General features: G+C 34.8%; 2 protein-coding genes across 5 annotated transcripts; one reads left to right on the plus strand and one right to left on the minus strand.

The window, feature by feature from the left end:
• Positions 1–2,139: 2,139 nt before the first annotated feature.
• LOC141848022 (uncharacterized) lies at positions 2,140–6,502 on the minus strand. 3 transcript variants are annotated; one of them, XR_012603449.1, is made up of 12 exons: positions 6,330–6,502; positions 6,139–6,225; positions 5,809–5,942; positions 5,272–5,330; positions 5,117–5,171; positions 4,960–5,004; positions 4,621–4,660; positions 4,328–4,374; positions 4,148–4,255; positions 4,014–4,061; positions 3,791–3,863; positions 2,140–2,455 (listed from the first exon to the last, which is right to left on the minus strand). XR_012603449.1 is itself a non-coding variant. In XM_074736134.1 (12 exons), the coding sequence occupies exons 1-12, from the start codon at positions 6,409–6,411 to the stop codon at positions 2,393–2,395; spliced, it is 888 nt and encodes a 295-aa protein (XP_074592235.1). In that variant the 5' UTR covers positions 6,412–6,502; the 3' UTR covers positions 2,140–2,392. The 3 variants fall into 3 exon arrangements, 2 of the variants coding, with proteins under 2 accessions (XP_074592235.1, XP_074592236.1); XM_074736134.1 differs by having other exon boundaries at positions 3,791–3,910; XM_074736135.1 differs by lacking the exon at positions 4,960–5,004 and having other exon boundaries at positions 3,791–3,910.
• Positions 6,503–9,720: 3,218 nt separating this feature from the next.
• LOC141847404 (non-structural maintenance of chromosomes element 4 homolog A-like) lies at positions 9,721–13,723 on the plus strand. 2 transcript variants are annotated; one of them, XM_074735448.1, is made up of 7 exons: positions 9,721–10,158; positions 10,244–10,324; positions 11,500–11,740; positions 11,891–11,981; positions 12,564–12,780; positions 12,867–12,958; positions 13,415–13,723. In XM_074735448.1, exons 1-7 carry the CDS (start codon positions 9,981–9,983, stop codon positions 13,652–13,654), a joined length of 1,140 nt encoding a protein of 379 aa, XP_074591549.1. In that variant the 5' UTR covers positions 9,721–9,980; the 3' UTR covers positions 13,655–13,723. The 2 variants fall into 2 exon arrangements, with proteins under 2 accessions (XP_074591549.1, XP_074591550.1); XM_074735449.1 differs by having other exon boundaries at positions 12,867–12,905; positions 13,415–13,563.
• The last annotated feature ends 8,484 nt before the right edge of the window (positions 13,724–22,207 follow it).

Genomic DNA, 22,207 nt, shown 5'->3' on the forward strand with positions numbered 1-22,207 from the left:
TCCTCTGATATGGAGTTAATTGATCATAATAGCTCTAATCCCCACTAATTGAGACTTGTATGTTTTGTGCATAATCCTCATCAGATATAAATGGTTCACCATGACAAATCAAATTATAATAATTGGAGGTGAAATCAAATCTACAAAGATGTCCTTAAACTTTATTACACTATAAAAATTTATCATTATGACACTTTCTGCACAAGCATCTTATTTTATTTTCATCCATAAACTCAACGTTACTAGAAGCAAAATCTGAAAATTATTCTAACCCAATAATAAACTCATCAATTAAACTTCTACGTTCAAGTAAATTCTTTTTATACATCCAACTTCATACTTTTTACATTTTTTTCTATTTTCAAATTTAAAAATATCAAAATAGCATGTACTATCAAAGTAACCGCGATTATAGATAAATAACATGCACGAACATCTTATTAAAGTAATCACTGCTATAGCTAAATAATATACACTATAAAAAAATAATTATTATTGTAAATATACCTAAAATCTGTGAATAAAGATGAGTATCTCTCCAATTACTTTAAGTGCATGTAAAATATAGGCATGTACAAATAATATTACAAAATCAATAATTAAATATAATATACACAAATAAATATTTTTTGTAAACTAAATTAATATTATAAAATTAGAAACCTTAAAGTTGGCTTAATTAGTTCAGAACTCACGACGAGAGATGAACTCGCAAACATACAAGCTTGCAATCAACCGAGCTCATGGCCAGCCAAGCTTGCAGTCAAACTCGTAGTGGGTGGCGGGGCTTGCGGGCAGCGTGCCACCAGCCTCGTGGCAACTGACTTCACCGTCACCGACCACAGGCCAGCGACCTCGCACCCAGCAGCCTCAAGGCCAGTGAGCAACGGCCGCCAGCGTCACAACCATCAATCAACAACCCCTGGCCAGCAACCGACAACCATTGGCCAGCAACCCACAATGGCGACCCCAACCACTAGCCAGTCACTAGCAACCCCCAACCATTAGCTGACCCCCCCCCCCCCCCCCCCGGCACTAGCTAGCACCGACGATGTGCAGGGAGGGGGATCGAAGCCATCTCGACGACCGGAGGCATGGAGAGGGGAAAGGAGAGAGAGAAATACTAGTTCATTCTCGCGAGCTTCGCTCGTTAGAGAGATCCGACACCGAAGGGTGGAGAGGCGATGGCAACGTGGCTAATCTATGCGAGAAAGAGAGAGAAGGAGAGAGGAAATCACGATCTAGGGTTTATGACTTAACTTTGACAACGAATTTAACTTCGTCACAAAATTAGCGACGAAATTAATTTTCGTTGCTAATTTAAATGCGACGAATTAATATTTCATCGCGTATTCGCGACGAATGATTCTTTGATCAGCGAATTCGCGATAAATTAATTCTTCATCGCTAAATTTGCAATAAATATTTTATTCGTCACCAATTAACAATGAAATATTAATTCGTCATAAATTTATTGACTTTAGCGATAAAAATAATTTTTGCGATAAATTTAATGACAAATTTATTATATTACTAATTTTGTAACAAAAATATTTTCATCGAAAATTTTATCACAAATTTATGACAAAATAATATTTGTCATAAAAGTTATTGCTAATTTACGACAAATAATTTTCCTCATTAATATTCATCTTAAATTTATTAATTTTTTATAGTGCATGTTTCCACCATGTAACTAAAATTCTAAACAAGCTTACTCTTGAGTTTAAGATGGTTCAATTTTGGATTATGGTTATTCACTCCGTTCCCTCTTTAGTCACCACATGGATCCTACATACTTTTCCTCTAGTTCTCATTCTCATGGACAGTGCTAAAAAATTCGTTGACTGACCACAAAACACTATTAACTATTAAACTAGGGAGTTAATTTGATCTAATCTAGATGTTACCCTTGAGACAATTTCTTCCATTTTCCGAAAAATGGTATGATTCTCTAGGTTCCATTTGAACAAGATTTCCAGAATATATCCGCTCTCCGACAGCGGTTTGAATGGGCAAGAAATCCCTGTTTCCCTTCTAACACCAAAAAAGCAAATGTGTCTCTGCCTTTAATCTTGAAAGTAACAAAAATTGCAAGATGCATAATGCAGACCATAGAGCAACAGGCTCATGCTTCCAAGTTTGTATGCTAAATTTGACCTAACATGCACCCATGCATTATTGTGCAAATTCCAAGAATCCTAGGAACTATGGATTTCACCATTGAAAATTCATCACCATCTACGGTTTTCTGAAGTACTCGGAACATGATCTCAAGTTCTCAAAATACAAGGACATTGCCATGCTATTTAGGAAGTCATGCACGGTTACATATATTTTCTTACAGTGAAGTGTGACTGCTTCATATACATCCTCCATAGAATGACACGACTCAATTTGCCAGCTCTACTTTGTACTCGTTGCCACAATGACAGTTGATGATATATGAGAGGTTCTGTAAAGAAAGTATGAAATAAATAACTGCAGGAAAAAAAAACAATGAGAAAGATGAGAAAAAGAGGAGGCTCTTGAGAATCATAGTCAAATGTTTACCTAATATTAACTATTAGATACTCTAAAAAAAGACATGATTGGATGCAAAAGAGGAATAGCCAAAACACAAGGGGGATTTGATCTCTACTCAGCTTATGCTGCAGCAAATTTCACAATCAGGTGTTTATGTTCAGAAGAAAGTGTTTGATGCATATAAAAGCTTTTGATGTTCAGCATGTAGCTCTGGCAGCTGATGGCGGTCAAAAGGATCCACTAGTGCTTATGTCTTTGCTTACAGCTTTCGGTGTTGAAAAGGGTTGTCATACAATATTTTTAGCTTGTTGCTTCTCTTTTTTTCTGGTAGAAAGCATGCTGCTTCTCTGCAATGCCTGGAGTCAAAAGATGCTTACAGCTTTCGGTGTTGAAAAGGGTTGTCATACAATAATTTTTAGCTTGTTGCTTCTCTTTTTTTCTGGTAGAAAGCATGCTGCTTCTCTGCAATGCCTGGAGAGTCAAAAGATGCTTACAGCTTTCGGTGTTGAAAATGGTTGTCATACAATATTTTTAGCTTGTTGCTTCTCCTTTTTTCTGGTAGAAAGCATGCTGCTTCTCTGCAATGCCTGGAGACTCAAAAGATGCATTTGCTGCTAATGTTTGCTACATGTGTAATAGGGTGGAATTTGTTGTGCTTCACTTCAACCTGATGCACGTTTTGGAAGAACTGTTTTCCCCATTGAATGTAAATTTGTATACCTTTGTATACTAAAATCTATAAGGTTATGCTTTAAAAATATTTCAAGAGCCTTAATAAGGAGTTCTGGAAGATAGGGCTTTTTGTGACTGGATCCACATTTAAATTTTAGGTCTCCCAAATTCAATTTATCAAATTTTTGTTGAGGTTCTGTACACTTTTTTTCTTTTCTCCCTATCGTAAAGCTAAAGAACTGACAAACGAGGGAGGAAATTCAAAATTTGAGTCACGTAGAATTGTATCTCTAATTTTATTCATTTCTTCACATATCAATAACTAGAATTAAAAATGGGAATAACAAGGCATCCAAGAATAAACGATTAATCTCTATCAATAGGTCCGCAATAGACCTTGCTTACCTTCTAGGTCATTTTCCCTATTTTTGTCTAATCGCTATCATGTCAATCACAGCCAACTTAAAACACATACTGCAAGGAAGAAAAGTGGAAATTGTATTTTTGTGCTAAGTTACAAGGACGAGGAAAATAGGGGGGAAATGAAGTCTGTCATGAGATGATGGAGAAGCAAAAAAACGTAACCAAATACCTTCAGTTGATCAATCCGTGCCTCTAGAGACTGTGAATATTCCAGTTCCCCAGCTTTATCAGCCTTCAGAGACCTGTATTCATTCTCCAGGGCTTTAACATCCATTTCCATTAGTGCAGACTGCATGAGGGCAACATGCACACAGAAAATTTGCTAATGTATGACCACGTAGAAAAATAACTGTGAGCAGGGTAGAGTGACATCAGAGAGAAACTGCACTCACAGGAGCTGACTGCATCTTGCTGTTCATCTGCTCAAGTAGCTGCTGTGTCTGTTAAACAAAAGAAACTAATACACTTACTTTCTGCAAACTGTACTAAATAACATGTTTTAATGATGCCAGTCAAAATACAATACCTTAACTCTATCCTCAATAATCTGTAACTTCTTGATCTCTAATTCATCGAGCTTCATTTTTGCAGATTTCAGGTCTAGGTCACTGCATCTTTTGGTGTTTTCATCACCCTGTTAATAATGAATTGATCATTTAAGATGACAAAGTGAATGAAGAATGAAACAATGAAGAAACTTTCAAACCATATTCTCAGAACTCATTTGCATCGAATGTGCAGCATTTTTATTTTCTGCACAATGAATAAATTTACAGGATCAATTGAAGAAAAGATAGAACAATTTGCTTTCTATTTTTATATATCCAAACTGTTCATCTTTATTATATATTGAGGTATATATGATGCAAGAGTATGACTCCAAGAGTATGACTGTATCATATATGGTTTCTATTTTTACTGGAGGAAGAAACTATATCGTTGTAACAAATTGATTGTCTGTAGAAAGCCCAAGAGAAGAATTTTTTGTAATAACCATACCTTTGTCTAGAAATATTTCTTCTTCTGTACAACCCATGCCCTAAAAAACACCATTTAGTTGATTAGTTGAGATTTTTTGCTGAAACTTATAAGCACCTGTGAAATGCTTAATTTATTTGACACTGCAAAATTTTGGTTTTGTTATTTTATTAATTCAAAAGGTGGACGTAGTTAAAAGGGTAAGTTCTAAATGCTGTGTCAAGTTTAGGCTTGTAAATATTTAATCAAGTCCAGTTAATATATAGCAAAATTAATGGTTCAATGGAGCATTAACCATAAGTAATAGAAAATTGAGAAGTTAAATGTGGATTCCCCAGTTGTGAAATATCATAAACTTACAGATGTTGGATCTTCTATCATAAGCTTGTATGAGTTGTACCACTCCTAATTGCAGGATAGGGGAAAAAAAACTCTTCTCAATAATTTTTTTTTGATGATTGTGTTCAAATAGAAGAAAGATCAGATAAAGAGCTCTAAAAGGCAAGTCAGCTGTAACCTGTTGTTTCTGCACTTTGAGGTTCAATTCTTCAGAAATCTTTTCATAATACAATCTATTATAAGAGATAGATAAAGCATAAATTTTAGAATATATAATTATAAATACCCGTTGATCCTTTGAAAAATGCACATTCCAATATAATAAACGCATACCTGTTCTCTTTCAGTCTCGATAACAAGTTGGCCACTTCTTGTTTGAGAAGTTCCACGGTCTACAATTCAAGCACATAGAAAGCTACAAATTAACATGAGAATACAGTGACAAAGCATTTCATGTCTCTGTTGAAAGTTATGCATTGTTGCCTAAATCAATAAATAATCAAACTTGTTAATATGACAAGAAAAATGTCGGAATATTGTTTAGTTTGCATTCAGGGGCTCATTATTAACAATAAAACTCAATTCATACCAAATGCAGAGAATATCAGATAAAGTATCTCAAACTGGAGCCAAATCACAAATTTATAGAAAGAACAAACTCCGATTATTCTACATTACAAATACAGGAGAGCAGCAGCTAAGAATTACCAATAAAATTAAATTTAGACCAAATTTAAAGAAGATGGCTAAAAAAACAAATTGCTTATCCTAAGCCTCAAGGAATGGTAAGTTTAGTAATCTATGTTATGATGTATGAATGGAGCTCTGTATGATTACATTTGTGTCTAAGTTCTGGAGTAGATTAATTACCTGAGACAGGGTACAAGACTCCGCCTCCAGAAGAGACAATTTCCTTTGCTTCTCTGTGATCTCGGAGCCAATATTAGACTTCGCCTTGAGCATCTCCTCCGCCTCGTCATTTAAACGCTTTGTTTCTGCTCTCACTACAAGAAACGTAGAGAAACAAGTACAGGAACTAGTTAAGATACCTCGGTGAGGAAGATCGGATTCACATCAGCTGAAGGAGGAAAAGCCTTTTTTCCAAGCGCCCACCAGAGCCAACCCTAGGCCTCCATCAATTTCTTTTGAAGAATAAATCAAAGAAGAAAAAAACGAAGAAAAGAATAGCAGAGGGCAGACCGGAACTGATGTCGGTTTCCAAGGCCGCGATGGCGGTCTTCTGTTTCTGCTCTTCCACCGATCTTTTGGCCGCCGCCTCCTCGATATCTGGGTTGCCAACGGCGGTTGGCGAGGGCAATGACGACGATGATTTCAATCTGGGTTGATAAAAATGCAGAGCGGGATAGTGGATGGAAGACAAAGTAACTCACCATTCATCTGCGATCTCAACCTTTTAACGTTCTCCAGGTATTCCTCCATTTGAGCGTCTTCTGTTGCTCCGTACTCGATCATCAGTGCCTTACTTGGAACGATCAAACGAATGAAAAGCTAAGAAAAATATAGGAAGACGAAGAATCGTCCCCCCTGATGAAATCGTCGAAGCAGAGAGGAGAAGTGTGATTGAGAATTGAGATAGGAATGGAAGCGGGAGATCGTTCCGCTGGTTTTCTGCGTTGCGATTTTTTTACCTCGGCCCCTCATGGTTTATTATTTTTTTATTTTTTGCATAATAACTCTCAAAATTTCGACCATGTAATATATCTTCTCTAATTTAGAGCAGTATGAAATTATTTTAAATTCGTAAATAAACATTTTTATGTATTCCCTAAACTTTCTAAAGCATTATATCTTTCTTTTTCAATTTAAAGCAGTTTAAAACTATATAATAATTTTGAATAAAATATTATAATAACTTAAACTACTCTAAATTCATAAATATTGTACATTTGCTAGAGATGTAAAATTCATTACTCTCTGGGCTTATGCTTGTGATCCAATATCTTTTAAAACTCATGTTTATAATCTCAAACATCTTGTTAAACTATGTTAAATGTTATTGTCTTTCTTTTTGCCTATCATATACCCTCAAATACTTCTTCTAAAATGTTAGTTTAAGACTTATTTTGCAACTGTGTGAATCAATGAAGTCTTGATTCAGATGTGACTTTTGATGTAATAAACATTTTCCTCTTTTAAGTTTTGTGTTTTCACCTTCTTCTTCGCTCATTATTTATAATTATATCATTTTCTAGCATGAGACGAGATTAGAGATATAATTTAAACTATTTTAAAATAAAATATCAACTTAGCTATTTTCAAATGTGTACGTGCATGCGTAATAAAATAGACAAAAATAAAATAGGCAGGGCTATCACATCTAAAAAAAATAGTGTGATAGCCCTGCCTATGTACTTATTACTCATGCATATACACATTTGAAAATTTAATAAATGTCTTAATTTCTCTAGTGTTAGATGACTGTGCATTTGATTTAACTTTGATTGTCCTATATAACTTTGATTATGACGTGATTATCAAATAATCATATAATCAAAATTATGGGTATAAAACATGACATAATTTGTTTAGTTCAATTTATTTATTTGAAAGGAATAAAATATAATCAATTTAACATTTACTATATTACCCTTAATTTAATTTATTTTTATAATAAATTAATATTAATAATATTAATCATGATAATAAATTGATAATATATAAAAAATAAATTTAATTTATTTATATTTTTTAATTTAATATATATTTATATATTTTTAATTAATAAAATAATTATTTTAATAAATATAATTTGTTAATTAAATGTTTTAAATTTTAAAATAAATATATATTTTTTAATAAAATAATTTGTTAAAATAATTTAATTTATTAAATTAATAAATATAATTAGTTGTGCCCACATTTGACATGAACTTGATTCCTTTATGTTTGGGTGTGAACCTGTGATATAACTTGTCAATTTTATTATTTAATGTGTAGAATATGATTTATGATGATTTTATATATCCACAATTCATATGAATTTGATTTCTTTATGTTTGGGTGTGAATTTGTGATATAACTTGTCAACTTTACTATTTGTTGTGTAGAATGATTTATAATGGTTTTACGTGTTTTAGAAACCTTTAATTCATTAGAATTGTTAATGTGTATGGTAAACACTCGAGAATTATGAATGTATGATCTATAGATTACCATAAATCGAGTGTTTCATTTTAATTATCAGTATTTTCGGACTTTACTAACATTGGTTGTTGTTTGATCGTTATTGCCTCCTATTAACTATTTCAACAGATTGTGATATATTATTTGGTTGACTTGGATATGGACTATTATTTTGTTCACTGTGTTGATAGTTGACTATTATGTTGCAATAGTTGACTGAACCAAATAGATTCATGACTAAAGTTCTTGGATCCTAGATGAATCATCTACTATCATCTATTGACTACATCATTTACTAACTATGCTATCAATCCATTGATCTAGATCCAAGTCTATCATCAACCAAATCTTCTAATATTAATATTTCACCATTCAACTAATCTATATATCCTCAATAGTCAATTCAAGGTCATAATCTTCAACTTCCTTAAATTATATTTGTTTAACAATTTTAATAATTTAAATCATGAGTCGATTGAAGTTGATTGAGTTTAAAAGAAATATCAATCAATTACAAGTCTCAATCAATTAAATGAGTAATTGATTGGAAGTTTGGAAGTTATCATTACATATTAACTTTATATTGACATGCCTATTTCTTTGTCAATTCTTTACCTATATGAGAAAACTATTGTGATCAAAATATAAGTAACTCTCATACATCTCATAATACCAAAAAGATTACCTTATGAACTTTTTTCAATACAAGGTATTTAATCGCCCTCAACATACTGATGTTTCTTATGATCTTATCTGCCAGGAGGTCTCGTTATGGGATCTTATTTTATTTGTTAAGTATCTTATCAATTTTGACTTATTAAAATTTCATTTGTCAACATAAGGGGACAATGAAAATATTAGAGAGCTAGTGGAAATGAATTTACAAAATACTTGCCCTTTAATCTATTACAATTTTGGTTGGTTTTTTTAAGCAATTAACTTGAGTTGCACATGGCTTAGCCATGGTAAAGAAAAGTAATTAAAGACAAATCTAGTTTGAGTGTACTTTTGATATTGGGCAAAAAAAATTAAAATGACATTTTTTTCAAAGAAGAGTTAAAAAGATGCCCTATTATATTATTTATCTAAAAAATATTCTAACTTCAAGTGATATTTTAATATCTACAATTAATTTGATAACTATTACAATATATATCAACTATAGAATAGCTACTAAAATAATATAACAACTAATATAATATTATTGTAGTTTTATTATAATTATTTTAAAGTAATTTTGATTGATTTAAAATGATTTTGATAAAATTTAAATAATTTTAATTGAAAAATATTTTAATATAATATATATAATAATTATGATTAAAAGATTTTTCATATGATGAAAAAGCTGTCTTTTTTAGTAAGATAATATTGAAATAAGAGATATTTTTAATACAAAATATACTATGGAGTAGCTTTTTAATTTTTTTTAGGGTTTATTTTTTACAATTTACACAATTTAAGATGTACTATTAATTTGTACCTTTGATATTTATATTTTTACCTTCGCTATTTATGCATTTCCGTAAATAAAAATATAAAAAAAAGACATCTTTTTTATTATTATCAAACGAGAGAAAAGACGTTCTAAAATTCGCAGTTCGCGGTGGATGCTGCGTTACCCCTCTTTCACACTCCCCGTCCCTCTCTCTCTCTCTCTCTCTCTCCTAATTCCCTTCCCCCGAGGGAGGAGGGGAGGGAATTGGAATTGGGAACGCGCGGGATTCGAATTCTGAATTCCGCTACGGTCCGCTTTATCTTCTCTCATCCGATTGCCCGATCGCTCTCCTCTCCCATTCTCTCCTTCGTCTTCTCCCCTCAAAACCCTACTCGCTCCTTTCGCTTCTTCTCACATCGCCTCTGCAGATTCCACTGATCTCCCACCGTCGCTAGGCAGGATGGTCAGACCCGCAAGTCAGCGAGACGTAGCAACCAATAGAGGCGACACGGCGGAGCGCTGTGGTAGAAAAGACGGTCAGGAGAGCGATGTCGGAGTCGCACCGTCAACTGGCCAAGGAATAACGGAGCGTCGGGTTCTTCGATCCCGCTATCTGGCATTCAAGAACCTGATCAGCGGTTGGTATTAAATTCATTGATTTCGGAGGACCTTGTAGTTCTCTGACTGATTAGGGTTTTCTTCACTTTTGGGCTTATGGTTCAGATAAGAGGGAGGATATTACGGGAGTTGATTCCGACAATTTCAACTCGATCATTACGGAGGTTGAAAGCTTGCACGAGCTCGGTATGAATTGTTGAATAATCATAAATCTAGCGCTATCTCATGTCTGGTGTACCTTCGTTTTCGAATAAAGCTCTGTGAATTCGCTTCTCTTCTTGCATGTTCCTAGCGCACTCGTTTGTTCCAACTCCCTATCAGATGCAAAGCTGCTTCGCTCACATGGGTATGGATCCAGTGAGCGTTGTCGTTGCTTATGCGTGAGCAACAATATGGACTAAAAAAAATGGTTACTTTTCATTGCCCAGTGTTCTTGATGTTCTTAGATGTTATCTGTGCTGCTGTCTAAGAGAAGATGATAGACTTGATCGTACCAATATAGTTCATTTTGGTCGAGTTTTCTTTCTGAGTTGACCTCCATGATGCAATCAAGATGGCATTGATATCATGGATTCTTTTTGCGATAACTTCCATTTCTATTTTCATTTGATCTTTTTGTTTACTAGTACCGTTTCCTTTATTTTTATACTCTTATTTGAGCGTATACAGGCATTGTTTCCTTTTCTTGAACAAAACTGAGAGAAATGGAAAGAAAAGAACTAAGATGATCAATATCTAGTTTATTTCTGTTACACAAGTGAAAATGGATGGAAATAAAGTTTACACACCTCATCAACATAAACAAGTGAGATCCTTCAATTCTGTTTAACTGAATAAGATAAAAGACATATTTTGGAAATAATACACAATTCGTCTTTTTTCACTTAAACTTTTTCACACCTTTTTTACTTCCTCATTTCCAAGTATAAATGCAACATTACTTTTTTGCTTTGTTCCTTGAGCTATTAGTAATTTAGATGTGTGCATACACAGTATCAAGTTTCAATTATTCTTCGTGATTATTATTTCCTGGACTGTTGAATTGCCTGTATAATCAACAAATTTTAGGGTTTTTGGTTTGATCATACTTTTTTAAAAAAAACTGATAGTTTGTTCCATTCTTCTATATTTTAACTGCGGTATTGCAAAGTAGTATGTAATTGTGAATTCTTCCACTACCACTTTTCTTCTTTTTTGCTGGTGTAGATTTATTTGCCCATCATCTCCATCCATAAATAGAATCTTTATATTTTAATTATTTCATCCCCCTCTGCTCTCTGTTTACTTGCCTATAATAATTAATTTTTTTCTGAAAAAATTAGAGAGAACCAATTAACCTTCCTCTCATGCATATGATACAGTTCAGAAGCCTAGGGAGCAGGTGGCAGACGCAGAGGCCCTTTTAGACATTACCAGCACCTTGGTAACATCTGTTAAGTCTCAAGCAAATGAAGGAGTAACCCCTTCAGATTTTGTAAATGCCCTTCTAAAGAAATATGGAGAAGTAACTGGAGGAGGAAACATTGGAAACACTATCCAATGGTCAGATCTTGGCCGTAATGTTGCCCATATTTGCAGGAATGCCTTTGGATGCTCCACAATGTATGGTTCTTGTAAAGTATTTAGTGTTTGAATCGACTATATATATGTATATATTTATATTTATCATTCTTAAAGTATTGTACCTGACTCATGTTGTTAATAAAGCTGAAATGTTCTGTCTGTTATTCTTGTGTGTTATTATGTTGCCAGGATTGGTCCTATGGGCAATGAATTGAAGCAGCGTAAAGTTGTTGTTCAGAGAAAAAGGACAAAACCAACTGAAAACACTCAGCCAGAAGAGGTTAGGATTATTTATTCTTGTTAACTTATTTTAGCTAGGATATTTCTCCATTTTTTATTTGGAACTGTTTAAACATTGAAAGTTCTTGTACGCTTAGTAGAATATTATTCAGCAACATTTTAGGTCCAAAAGTGTTGTTGAAATATATTATAATAAATTAATGAAAATTTATCATTGTGTCTCTTAATGCTGCTTCTGCCCTTCAATATTATCCAATCATTTATTGCCCAGTTTTTAACACTTATCAGTGCCATAGTTGCTGATCGTGTTCTTTCTAATTAGTTGTACTTGTTTAAACTGTGGCATGTAAAGCTGCTTTATAAGCTAGGGACCTCTCCTTGTTTTATTATTTCTGTATAGTAATGTTCTAGAGGAAACCCTCTTATGATATCTGGAATCTCTACTGCTTAGTATTAAGCTTCTAGAATGAATATGCTTGGAAATATTATTGCATATCTATAGACAAAAATCCTGATTTTTAACATTGCTATTTCCATGATATACAGCATGTTAACTGAAGGATGGTGCTGCTAGTAGTTGTTAACTTTGACATTCTATGTTCTCTGTTTTGTTGATATGTAGCTTGCTGATTCTGGGGCTGAGGTTAAAACTGATACTGACAAGAATATGGCACTCATGTTTGACATCTTAAGAAGAAAGAAAAGTGTGAGGCTGGAGAACCTGGTGCTAAATAGAGAATCATTTGCACAAACTGTAGAAAATATTTTTGCCTTGTCATTTCTGGTAAAAGAGGGAAGAGCAGAGATGACTGTGAATAGCAATGGGCATCATATTATTTGTAGGTTCTCTTTGGCGGTCTAGGATTTTTATTGGTCTTTGTTATCCTTTGTGGTGTTTCTGATTGTCTTTAATTTCTTTTATCAGCTCCAAGAAATGCTCCTGCAGCCTCTGCTGTTGCATCAGGTGAAGTCTCATACCATCATTTTGTTTTCAGATTTGACTTCAAGGACTGGAAGGTAAGCAGTTCTTACTACATTTGCAACTTTCTTTGTCTTTTGCTATGAATATTTTATAACTTATCTGGCTAAACAAATCTGTTTATGCTAAAGCAGCAATTATGACACTTTTCTTTCATTAATATTCAGATAGTTCATCAGGTTCCTGATAGTAATTAGCCAACAAGAAGGGGTCATAGGAAAGGATAGCTTTAATTGACATGGTCTAATTCTTGATGTCTTTGCTATCAAATATTTCTAGAATTACTTGTCATGATTTTGGTAATCATATGCCATCATGTATCACCTTAAAAGAGAAAAAAAAATCTCCAGAGAACTTTTATTAACTCTGAGATGTTACTCAACAAACAAATTATAAAGTTAGTACCAATGTCAAATGATTTGTTGTCTGATTTTGGGTGGTTTCTTATAAGTTTTCTAGCATAACTTCAGGTTTTAATATTTATGTATTTGCAGCTAATGATTGACAGTGTTGCCATTGGGGAAGAACTGATGCCTCACAGAAACAGCTGTGGAGATGGTAAAAGTGCATCCAAGTCGAGCACTGCTGGTGAGAAATCACATGCCCCTGCAACACCCATCAGAAAGCTGACTAGAAATCGGGGTCTGATCATACAAGAAGCTTCTGTTGTTGATGAATCAATGGAAACTGCTGGTGCCACCAAAACTGCCAAGAGAAAACATCTATTTGTATAGATATCTGCTGATGGAAGTATTGAGTTGGAAGTGTTTTCAGATGCACTGTGAATGATTAATTTAGTCTAATGAGGACTGCTTGAATGCTGTGATGCCAAATTTAGGCATTAGAATTTTTGCAGGTAATTGATTTGTCAGCCAAGAGATGCATCAGCCAGAATCTTGTTTATGCAGCAGCATTGGCAGATACAATCTAGGCATGGAGTTTATGTTTTTGGAGAAATGTTCTGTGCCTAGTCTGACAACATTGTTGAAACATAGTCCTAGTATGAGATTACTTTGTTGAAACTATTAGTCATAGATATATTGGCTTTCAATCTTGATAGTGCAATGGAGCCTGTAGTTAATATCCAAATATATGTTTTGATGACTTATTAATTTAGCTAGATTTGCTCCAGAATGTTATTGACTAAACTAATGATTTGCATTGACACTTTTAGTCAATGCTCTAGAACCCCTGGATAATGTTTTTTAATGAGCAGTCTAGTTTATTTTGAACCATTATATCTTGTGTTTTCAAGCTCAATTCCTAGATCATTTTTAAAACTCCTTTATGCTTTGTAATCAATAAAGGTTTGAAAGGCAATAAATGCAGTTCTTTATTGTTAAAAGGTTTTTTATTGTGCAACTTTTGTTGGATTATTGGAATGAAGTAATTTTTATCACTATGATGTGGCTTTGTAAAATATGGATAAGTTTGACAATAATTTTGACTATTCAAATGTTTGGAGATTATGGTTTTTTTTGTTGATTATTGTATTTTTTTTATATTCATCACAAATGTTATTTCTTTAGTATTGGGTAGTTTCATAGGCAAGTTTAGTAATGGTGTTTTTTTATTGAATTGTTAAAAGAATATTTTGTTTTGATTATCCTTAAATGAGTGTTTTATATGCTTTTATCCATAGAAGATTCAAACAATTTAATAAATATATATATATATATATATATATATATAATCAGTTGAATTGGGCTTAGGGGAAAGATCAGTGACGATTTAATGGTCTATTTAATTGGCAGTTTAAATTATTGATTTGATGGATTTAGATTCCTTAGATCAGAATTTAGTATCCTAATTAATTGCTTTTAGGGCATAGTTGAGTTGGTTGCGATGTAATAGATTTATAGAAGAGGGCAAGGGTTTAAATTATGACGAAGTCAGACACCTATCACCTCCTGCGTTGTGATTAATTATAATTTCTCGATTTATCTCCTCAATACTCTCCTAATTAACAACTATAATCATAGATATCTTTATATGTTAATTAATTATTTAATAATTAATCAATATTTTTTATTATATTAATATTCTTAATAGTAGGAAGAAAAGTAATAATTTCTTTAATGTAACAGTTTGTTTATATTAATGTGATTTAAAAATTAAAGAAAATAAGTAAAAGTAATTTTGTTGGTTGAAGAAGAACGGAAGAAGGGTTTTTTTAACGATTAAGATTATTTAACTATTTTTTAAATTAATAATTTATTATTCTTTAAATTTTATAAATAAAAATTTATTTTATTATTTCCCTATCATCTTCTCTACTTTCAATTTCAAAATTTTGATAATTTTCAATTTCAATTATTCAATTATAATGCATGCAAGAAGTTCATCATCTAAATTTCAAAGAAATAAGAAAAATAATCAATCTGAATTTAATTTATCGATAATAAACTCAGTAAGTTTTGACACCTGAGATATAAAAAAATATCGATGACAATACTTATAAGATTTAGGATCCTTCTTTAAAATGATAGGAGATAAATAGTAGATCCGATCACGATTTCAGAACCGATGGTTCGACGGTTTTAAATAACCGTCGGTTCGACGGTTCATGACAGGTCGACCGTTAACCTTAACCGTCCAAGACGGTTATGGTTCACGGTTCGAAATCGTCGGTTCACGGTTCGGTTCACGGTTCACGACGGTTCGAGATTATTATATTAAAAATTTTAAAATTTAAAATTTATATAAAAGAAATATTGAAAAAAAATAGAGAAAAGTCGATGTAGTTTAGTGGTGCGTATTTCAAGATCGGTGAGAATTATTCGTTCCCCATCAACGACGTCTTAAAATGGATTAGAATTAAATAAATATAAATATAGTATATATATAATTATATTAATTTTATAAACAAAAGATGTGATAGAACAGTGATGAGTATATGTGTTTATGTCCGGGGATGTCTTGGTTCAATCCCTAGTAATGACAGCTTATTCTATAAGCTAGCTATTCGTAGATTGAGAACAGAATTTAATTTTTTTATAAGGTTCAATATTTTAATTTTGGATTTATTATTTCATTTAAACTTTTAATTCTAAAATTTAATCAAACCATCAATATCATATATCAGGTCATGGGTTAAAAAGGTTTTAAGATTTAAATATTTTATTTTAAAAAAATTATCATTAGACAGTTTTAACTTTTCTACAACATATAAAAAATTAAAATTATTTTCATATATTTTAAATTATTTTAGCTTACTTTAAAGTGAAGAATTAAGATGATCAATAATATAGTTAAAGTAATTAATTTTAAAAGATTATTCAAGGTGAAAATTTCACCTTATTAGTTTTATTCTCATCAAATCGTTTATTTCATCTAATTATATATTTTCACAAAATTTCAATTCTACATTCATTTTATTTACAATCTCTTTGACAAAAATCATAGTAGATATGAATCTATTTTCTTTATAATCATTAAAAAAAAAGATCTTTTAATTGATTTAATACAATAGCAATGTTCATATCTTTATATTAAAAAAATTTATTAACTGTATTAATTATAAATAATATATCATACCTAAAAAAATTTAAAAATTTTAAACTCATATGTTGCTAAAGAATTTATTTCATTTTTTATTTTACGATCATCACTAGTTTCTGTAAGTTCATATAAATCTTCTCTTATTTATGGAACTTAATATTTTATTGCTTTAACATTTTCAAGATGACTTTCCTGATATGTTTGTGATAATGGTTTAAAAGTTAAATTAGAAATATGATTTTGCAAAAATTTTCATTTTAGAGAAGAAGAAAATAATGTGTAAATGAGTTGTATCACACCAAAAAGTATTATATCATTAGGACAATAATTAAGCATATAATATAATACTAAATTAAGACTATGACAATCATATGGTATATAAAAAGTTCTAGAATTTATATTTAATAATCTATTTTGTACGCCTTAGTATTTATCTTTCATATTAGCTCCATTGTTATATTCTGATCCTCTTATTTCATTTACATCAAATTCAATTTTTTATTATACTAATGAACATATCAAAAAGATCTTTTTCTACTGTATCATCGACTTTTTAAAATTTTATAAAACATTCTTCTATTTTGATTGAACTTGTTGAAATACCTATACATCTTAATACAAGAGATATTTATTCTTGATGACTTATGTCAAGAGTACAATCAAATATAATTGAAAACTATTTTGCTTATTTATTTTTTAATTATTATATTTTAAAATTCTTTTTCAAATATATTTATCAACTCATTTTGTATATTATAAACAAGATAATGAATTTTACTATTTTGAATACGTGTTCTTGCATTATATGATCAAATTTTGTAATCCTTTCAATTAAGTCTAAAAAATTTTCATTGTTATCTTGATAAATTTTTTAGTTGTATCACGAAATACCAAATAATTTTTTTCAAGATTTTTAACTATATCAATAATTCTTATTAATACATTTTTTAATGTTCTTTTTTTTTGTTTAGCTTTTCTTATAAATTATGATCATAAGCAATTTCATTTTAATATCAAATTAAATATTCATATTTATAATATGTTTACTGCTTGTTTCATAACTTTTAAACTTGATACTAAGTTTTTCCAATCTCGACAATCTTCTTTTGCTAATTGAATTATAGTTAATTTTTGTTTAAATAATTTACAATAAAAATAAAATATTTTATCTAATACTTTTGAATATATTAGTCATTTTCTATCCTATTTTTCTCCATTTGATAATTTTCTAATATAATGAATAGTAAAAAAATATCTAAAATTTCTATCATTTGAAAAAAGATATTAATTTCTCTAATTGAATCTTTTTCAATTAATAAATCTATTAAATTTATATTTATATTTTTCCATTATACTTGATCATATATATATTTTGAATAATAATTTTATCAATATTATTAAAAAATTTATCTTTAATAGATATTGAGCTCATTTGTTTGAGTGAGTCTACTTGGGATCAAGAAACACAAAGACTGATAAGAGGATGACACGGTCTATGCCTCATTGATCAATCTAGATATCGAGAATAGAAAGACATAGTCATACATTATCGTAGTCACGAAAGTTATATCGGATCTCGACATTCTTGTCACTTGGGTAGCAATGATGCATTGCTAGATGCTACTTATTGCTTATGTTTTTAAAATGGATTTTAGAGACATTGCCAATGTTATGAGAACCTATTGACACACAAATAACATTCTATTTTGGAGATGATTTCATTTTAGTTTGACTAAAGAACAATTAAGCTCATTGGATGGTTGAGACTTGAGTTTTAGACTCAAGTTGATTGAATTTGAGTTAGACTCAAATTAAACCAAGTTGATGAATGAAATTTGATTCATCATGCATGATTAATATGGATTAATCATGCATTGAAGAAGATGAAGTTAAATTCATCATGCATGATTAATAAATATTAATCATGCATTGATGAGGGAATACCAAAAGCCTAAAAACCTTTGGTATTTATGACTTGAGTATAAAATGTTATGAAGTATACTGAAAAGACTAGCTCTTTGGTATATAAACATTTATGAAATAAAGTATCATGTTTTGGTCAAATGATTGCAATAGTGTATTTTGTAATAAAATCCTCTTAATTTACATTGTAGATAACTTGGTGTCTGTGAGACACAGAAGACGATGATTATCGGTCCCTTGTGAATTATAAACTAAGGCTCACAACCAAGATGACTTTGGACAAACCATCGGGAACGGTTGTAGTGTAATTCGGTGACTGTCTGTCTTGACTGTAGAATTACACTAGTGCACTTTATGTGTATTGAGTAGGACCATTGAGGTTGTTCGATTTACACTGACTCGCAAATTGAACAAGGTCTCTGTTATTATACTTATGCACTCTTAATCCCGATGTAATAAATGAGTACATATACTTAGTAATTATTGCTTTGATTTACCAAAGGGTGAGATCTTTCCGTCAGATCAAATATTCTCGATAAGTTGGGTGATGTTACTATTTATACGGTGTGCCATTAATTATAGAAGGAATCCGTGTCCCAATAGGGCTGATGATGTCCCCACAGAAAGAGGGATTTGGTGATATCCCTGATAAGCATCAAGCATACCTATGTATTCATGACCAGAGGTCGAGTCAACTAGCTGATCTATGCGGGGCAGCGGATAGCAATCCTTCGGACAAAGTTTGTTGATACCCGAAATCCACGCAGACCCTCCATTTGTTCCCGGGCTTTGGCACTAGCACCACGTTGGAGAGCCAAGTAGGGAAGTGCACCTCCTTGATGTATCCAGATTTCAGCAACTTCTCGCACTTCATCTCGAATCACCTTGTTCTACTTAGGGCCGAAGTGGCGTCTCTTCTGCTTGATGGGGCGAGCTCCCGACAGGACGTTGAGGCGGTGCATGGCGACGTCAGGAGAAACTCCCGTCAGATTGGCCGGATCCCAGGCGAAGACATCTTGGTTCCGACGAAGGCATTCAGCTAACTCTTGCTTCAGCTCAAATGGCAATTCGGCGGCAACTTGCACGACTGCTTCCGGACGATCAGGACATATTTGCAGGAGTTCCTTTTCGGTAGCAGCGCGAGGGTTCGGCGCTTCTTGCACAGCATGCACCTCTGCTCCTTGAGTCCGCCGAGTCTTCCTGGCTTCCGTTCGGACTGAGTCAACGTAGCAGCGCCGTGCCGTCAGCTGATTGCCTCGTGCTTCCCCCACCAAGTCCCCGACCGGGAACTTGATCTTCTGGTGGTAGGTGGAGACGACGGCGGAGAAGGCGCCAAGCGTCGGTCGACCTAGTATCACGTTATAGGAAGAAGGAGCATCCACTATGGTGAAGAAGTAGTACCTTGTCCTTCTAGCTGGTTCCTCACCAGAGAGATGGCCAGACGGATCTGTCCCAGAGGGTGCACTTCATTCCCCGTGAAGCCATAAAGAGGCGTAGCCATTGGCTCTAGATCATCCAGGTCGATTTGCATCTGCTTGAAGGCAGAGTTGAATATGATGTTGACAGAACTATCAACGAAGACCCTGGATATTTCATAGTTAACGATGGTGGCCTTGATGACCAGCGCATCGTCATGAGGAGTTTCAACTCCTTCCAAGTCTTGGGGTCCAAAACCAATGATTGGCCCCGTGCTCTGACTTCCTCCAACCACGCCGCAGACTTCTAGCTGTCGGCTATGTGCTTTTCTGACCCGGTTGGAATCTCCGTCAGTAGCACCCCCTGTAATCATGAAAATATTACCTCGGGGGATGTTATCTTGGTTGCCGGCTCGAGGGTCACGGGAGCCGGATCCCTGGCCACGGTCCCCCTCACTCTGCATAGGGGGAGTAAGTTCTCTGGGGAACGGTGGTGCTTGGGAGCCGCTCGAGGAGAAGGCGGCAGTGGTGGGGCAGCGACCTGATCGATGCGTCTCCTGTAGGTGCTGAGGGGTAGTTACCATCCCTCTAGAGCGCTGGTCCTCTGACTCACGCAGGACCCGGGCATACTGATGATAATCCCGGGTATCGTAAGTTCTTGACTTATGATACGCACAGAAGCGAGGCAGCCATCGCGAAGGCCCAGAAGCTTGAGTGGGCTGGGAATCCACTGCTTGGATGGCATGGGGGCCACCTGCCTGTCTGGCTGGATGCTCCGGTTCTAGTCTTCGAAGTGGCTGAGGTGGAGTGGCGGTGTTCACTTCGAGCAGCCTGAGCAGGCTGTTGGCTCGGACCGCCATGAGAGGAGGTGTCGGTGTTCACCCGCCGAGCCGACTGGGTTTCTTCCACATGTATGTACTTGTCGGCTCGGGTTAATAGCATGTCGAAGTTTTTCGGAGGCTTCTTGATGAGGGACTGGAAGAAGTCTCCTTCTATCAGCCCTTGTGAGAAGGCACTGACGAGGACTTCCGAAGGAGCTGCTGGGACTTCTTGTGCTCCTTGATTAAATCTGCGCAGGTAGTCCTTTAAGCCAACTCTTTGGATTCTCCTCTGTTTGATGGCAAGAGATCCATCACCGTCTTTCGATAGGCGCGACTGGTGGCGAGTGCCTTAGAAAGGAACTTCGGAAATCGTTAAAGGAGCAAATGGAGGCTGGAGGTAGGTGATTGAACCAACGAACCGCAGCACCAGCCAAAGTTGTTAAGAAAACCCGGCACTTAATAGCGTCCGTGTACTGGTGGAGGGTCGCAGCGTTTTCAAATTTGCCCAAGTGATCTTCGGGATCCGTTGCTCCGGTGTAGTCCACGAGCTGAGGGGCACGGAAATGGCGCGGGAGTTCTTCCTCCAATATCCACTAGGCAAATGGAGATTTGTGAGAACTGCTGCCTTCCTCGGGACCAGGACCCTTGCCACGTGGAGGGCGTTGAGGTGGGGTCCGGGCAGTCTCGGATTCTACGGACATCCCTCCATAGTCTTCGAATAGGTACGGTTGTGGCGGGCCCTGAGCCTGATGGGCTTGATGGGCCTGATGGGCCTGTTGAGCTAGAGCCTGATAAGAAGCTGGGGCATGATGGACTTGAGCAAAATGGGCTGGGGCTTGATGGGCCTGAGATTGGTGGGCTTGAGTATGATGGGCCTCAATGGGTCTGAACAACCGGCGATGCTGGGGCCGGCGACGGCGCCGGTGCTGGGGGCGCTTCAGCAGAAAATGAACGAGGTCTTGAAGGGTCAGCTGGTACCTGTTGCTGCTGTTGTTGCTGCTGGGAAATCGCCAGGACGGCGGCGGCCACCGCCCTATCAAAGTTCTTCTTGTGTCATGGCGACGAAGTAAGGTTGAGGAGGCTAGGAAGGTTCGTCCGTTGGCATCTTGACGGGCGAAGATGTTCCCACAGACGACGCCAAAATATGTTCCGGTTGAGAACAGCTTCAGGACGTGTCGCCAGACCTCCTCAAAAATGGCTTTGAACAGTGGCGGAGGACGAGGGCAGTGACAGCTCCACGATTACCGGAAACCTCGCCGGAGCAAACGATGATCAGCAACAGCTTCAGGGACAGCCTGCACTCACAGGGACCGTCAGTAGGAGGGTCAGGGGGTGCCTTGGCGCGACCACTCTGACGATCAAGTCAGGGACAGAGGAAGAAGATGATGAATAGTTGGAAGAAAGTAGTTGGGAAAAATGAGAGTTCGAGAGAGTTTACCTATCGGAGGGAGTGGTCTTTTAAGAGGGAGATGAGCGTGCATACCTGTCACGTCATCATTTAAGGAATGTTTCATCATGATAAATGAGGTGGGCAGCCAACAATCGAGTTCCTTGTCCCATCGCCGGTAAAGCAGTATCTTGTCACCATCTGAGTGTGCAGCGGAGCAAGCCGCGGAGATATAATCTT

Source organism: Curcuma longa, chromosome 16 (assembly GCF_044706935.1).
Source record: "Curcuma longa cultivar G26 ecotype Majalengka, Jawa Barat chromosome 16, ITB_CL_G26_1.1, whole genome shotgun sequence".
Classification (NCBI taxonomy): Eukaryota; Viridiplantae; Streptophyta; class Magnoliopsida; order Zingiberales; family Zingiberaceae; genus Curcuma; species Curcuma longa.

Excerpts from the sequence above, each read along its gene's own strand:
- LOC141847404 (XM_074735448.1), top strand. The coding sequence starts at position 9,981 with ATGGTCAGACCCGCAAGTCAGCGAGACGTAGCAACCAATAGAGGCGAC. Across the intron at positions 10,159-10,243 it reads ATTCAAGAACCTGATCAGCG|ATAAGAGGGAGGATATTACG; the intron begins GTTGGTATTAAA and ends CTTATGGTTCAG. Across the intron at positions 11,741-11,890 it reads GCCTTTGGATGCTCCACAAT|GATTGGTCCTATGGGCAATG; the intron begins GTATGGTTCTTG and ends TTATGTTGCCAG.
- LOC141848022 (XM_074736134.1), bottom strand. The coding sequence starts at position 6,411 with ATGATCGAGTACGGAGCAACAGAAGACGCTCAAATGGAGGAATACCTG. Across the intron at positions 5,172-5,271 it reads TCGAGACTGAAAGAGAACAG|ATTGTATTATGAAAAGATTT; the intron begins GTATGCGTTTAT and ends CTCTTATAATAG. Across the intron at positions 4,375-4,620 it reads AGAAATATTTCTAGACAAAG|AAAATAAAAATGCTGCACAT; the intron begins GTATGGTTATTA and ends TTCATTGTGCAG.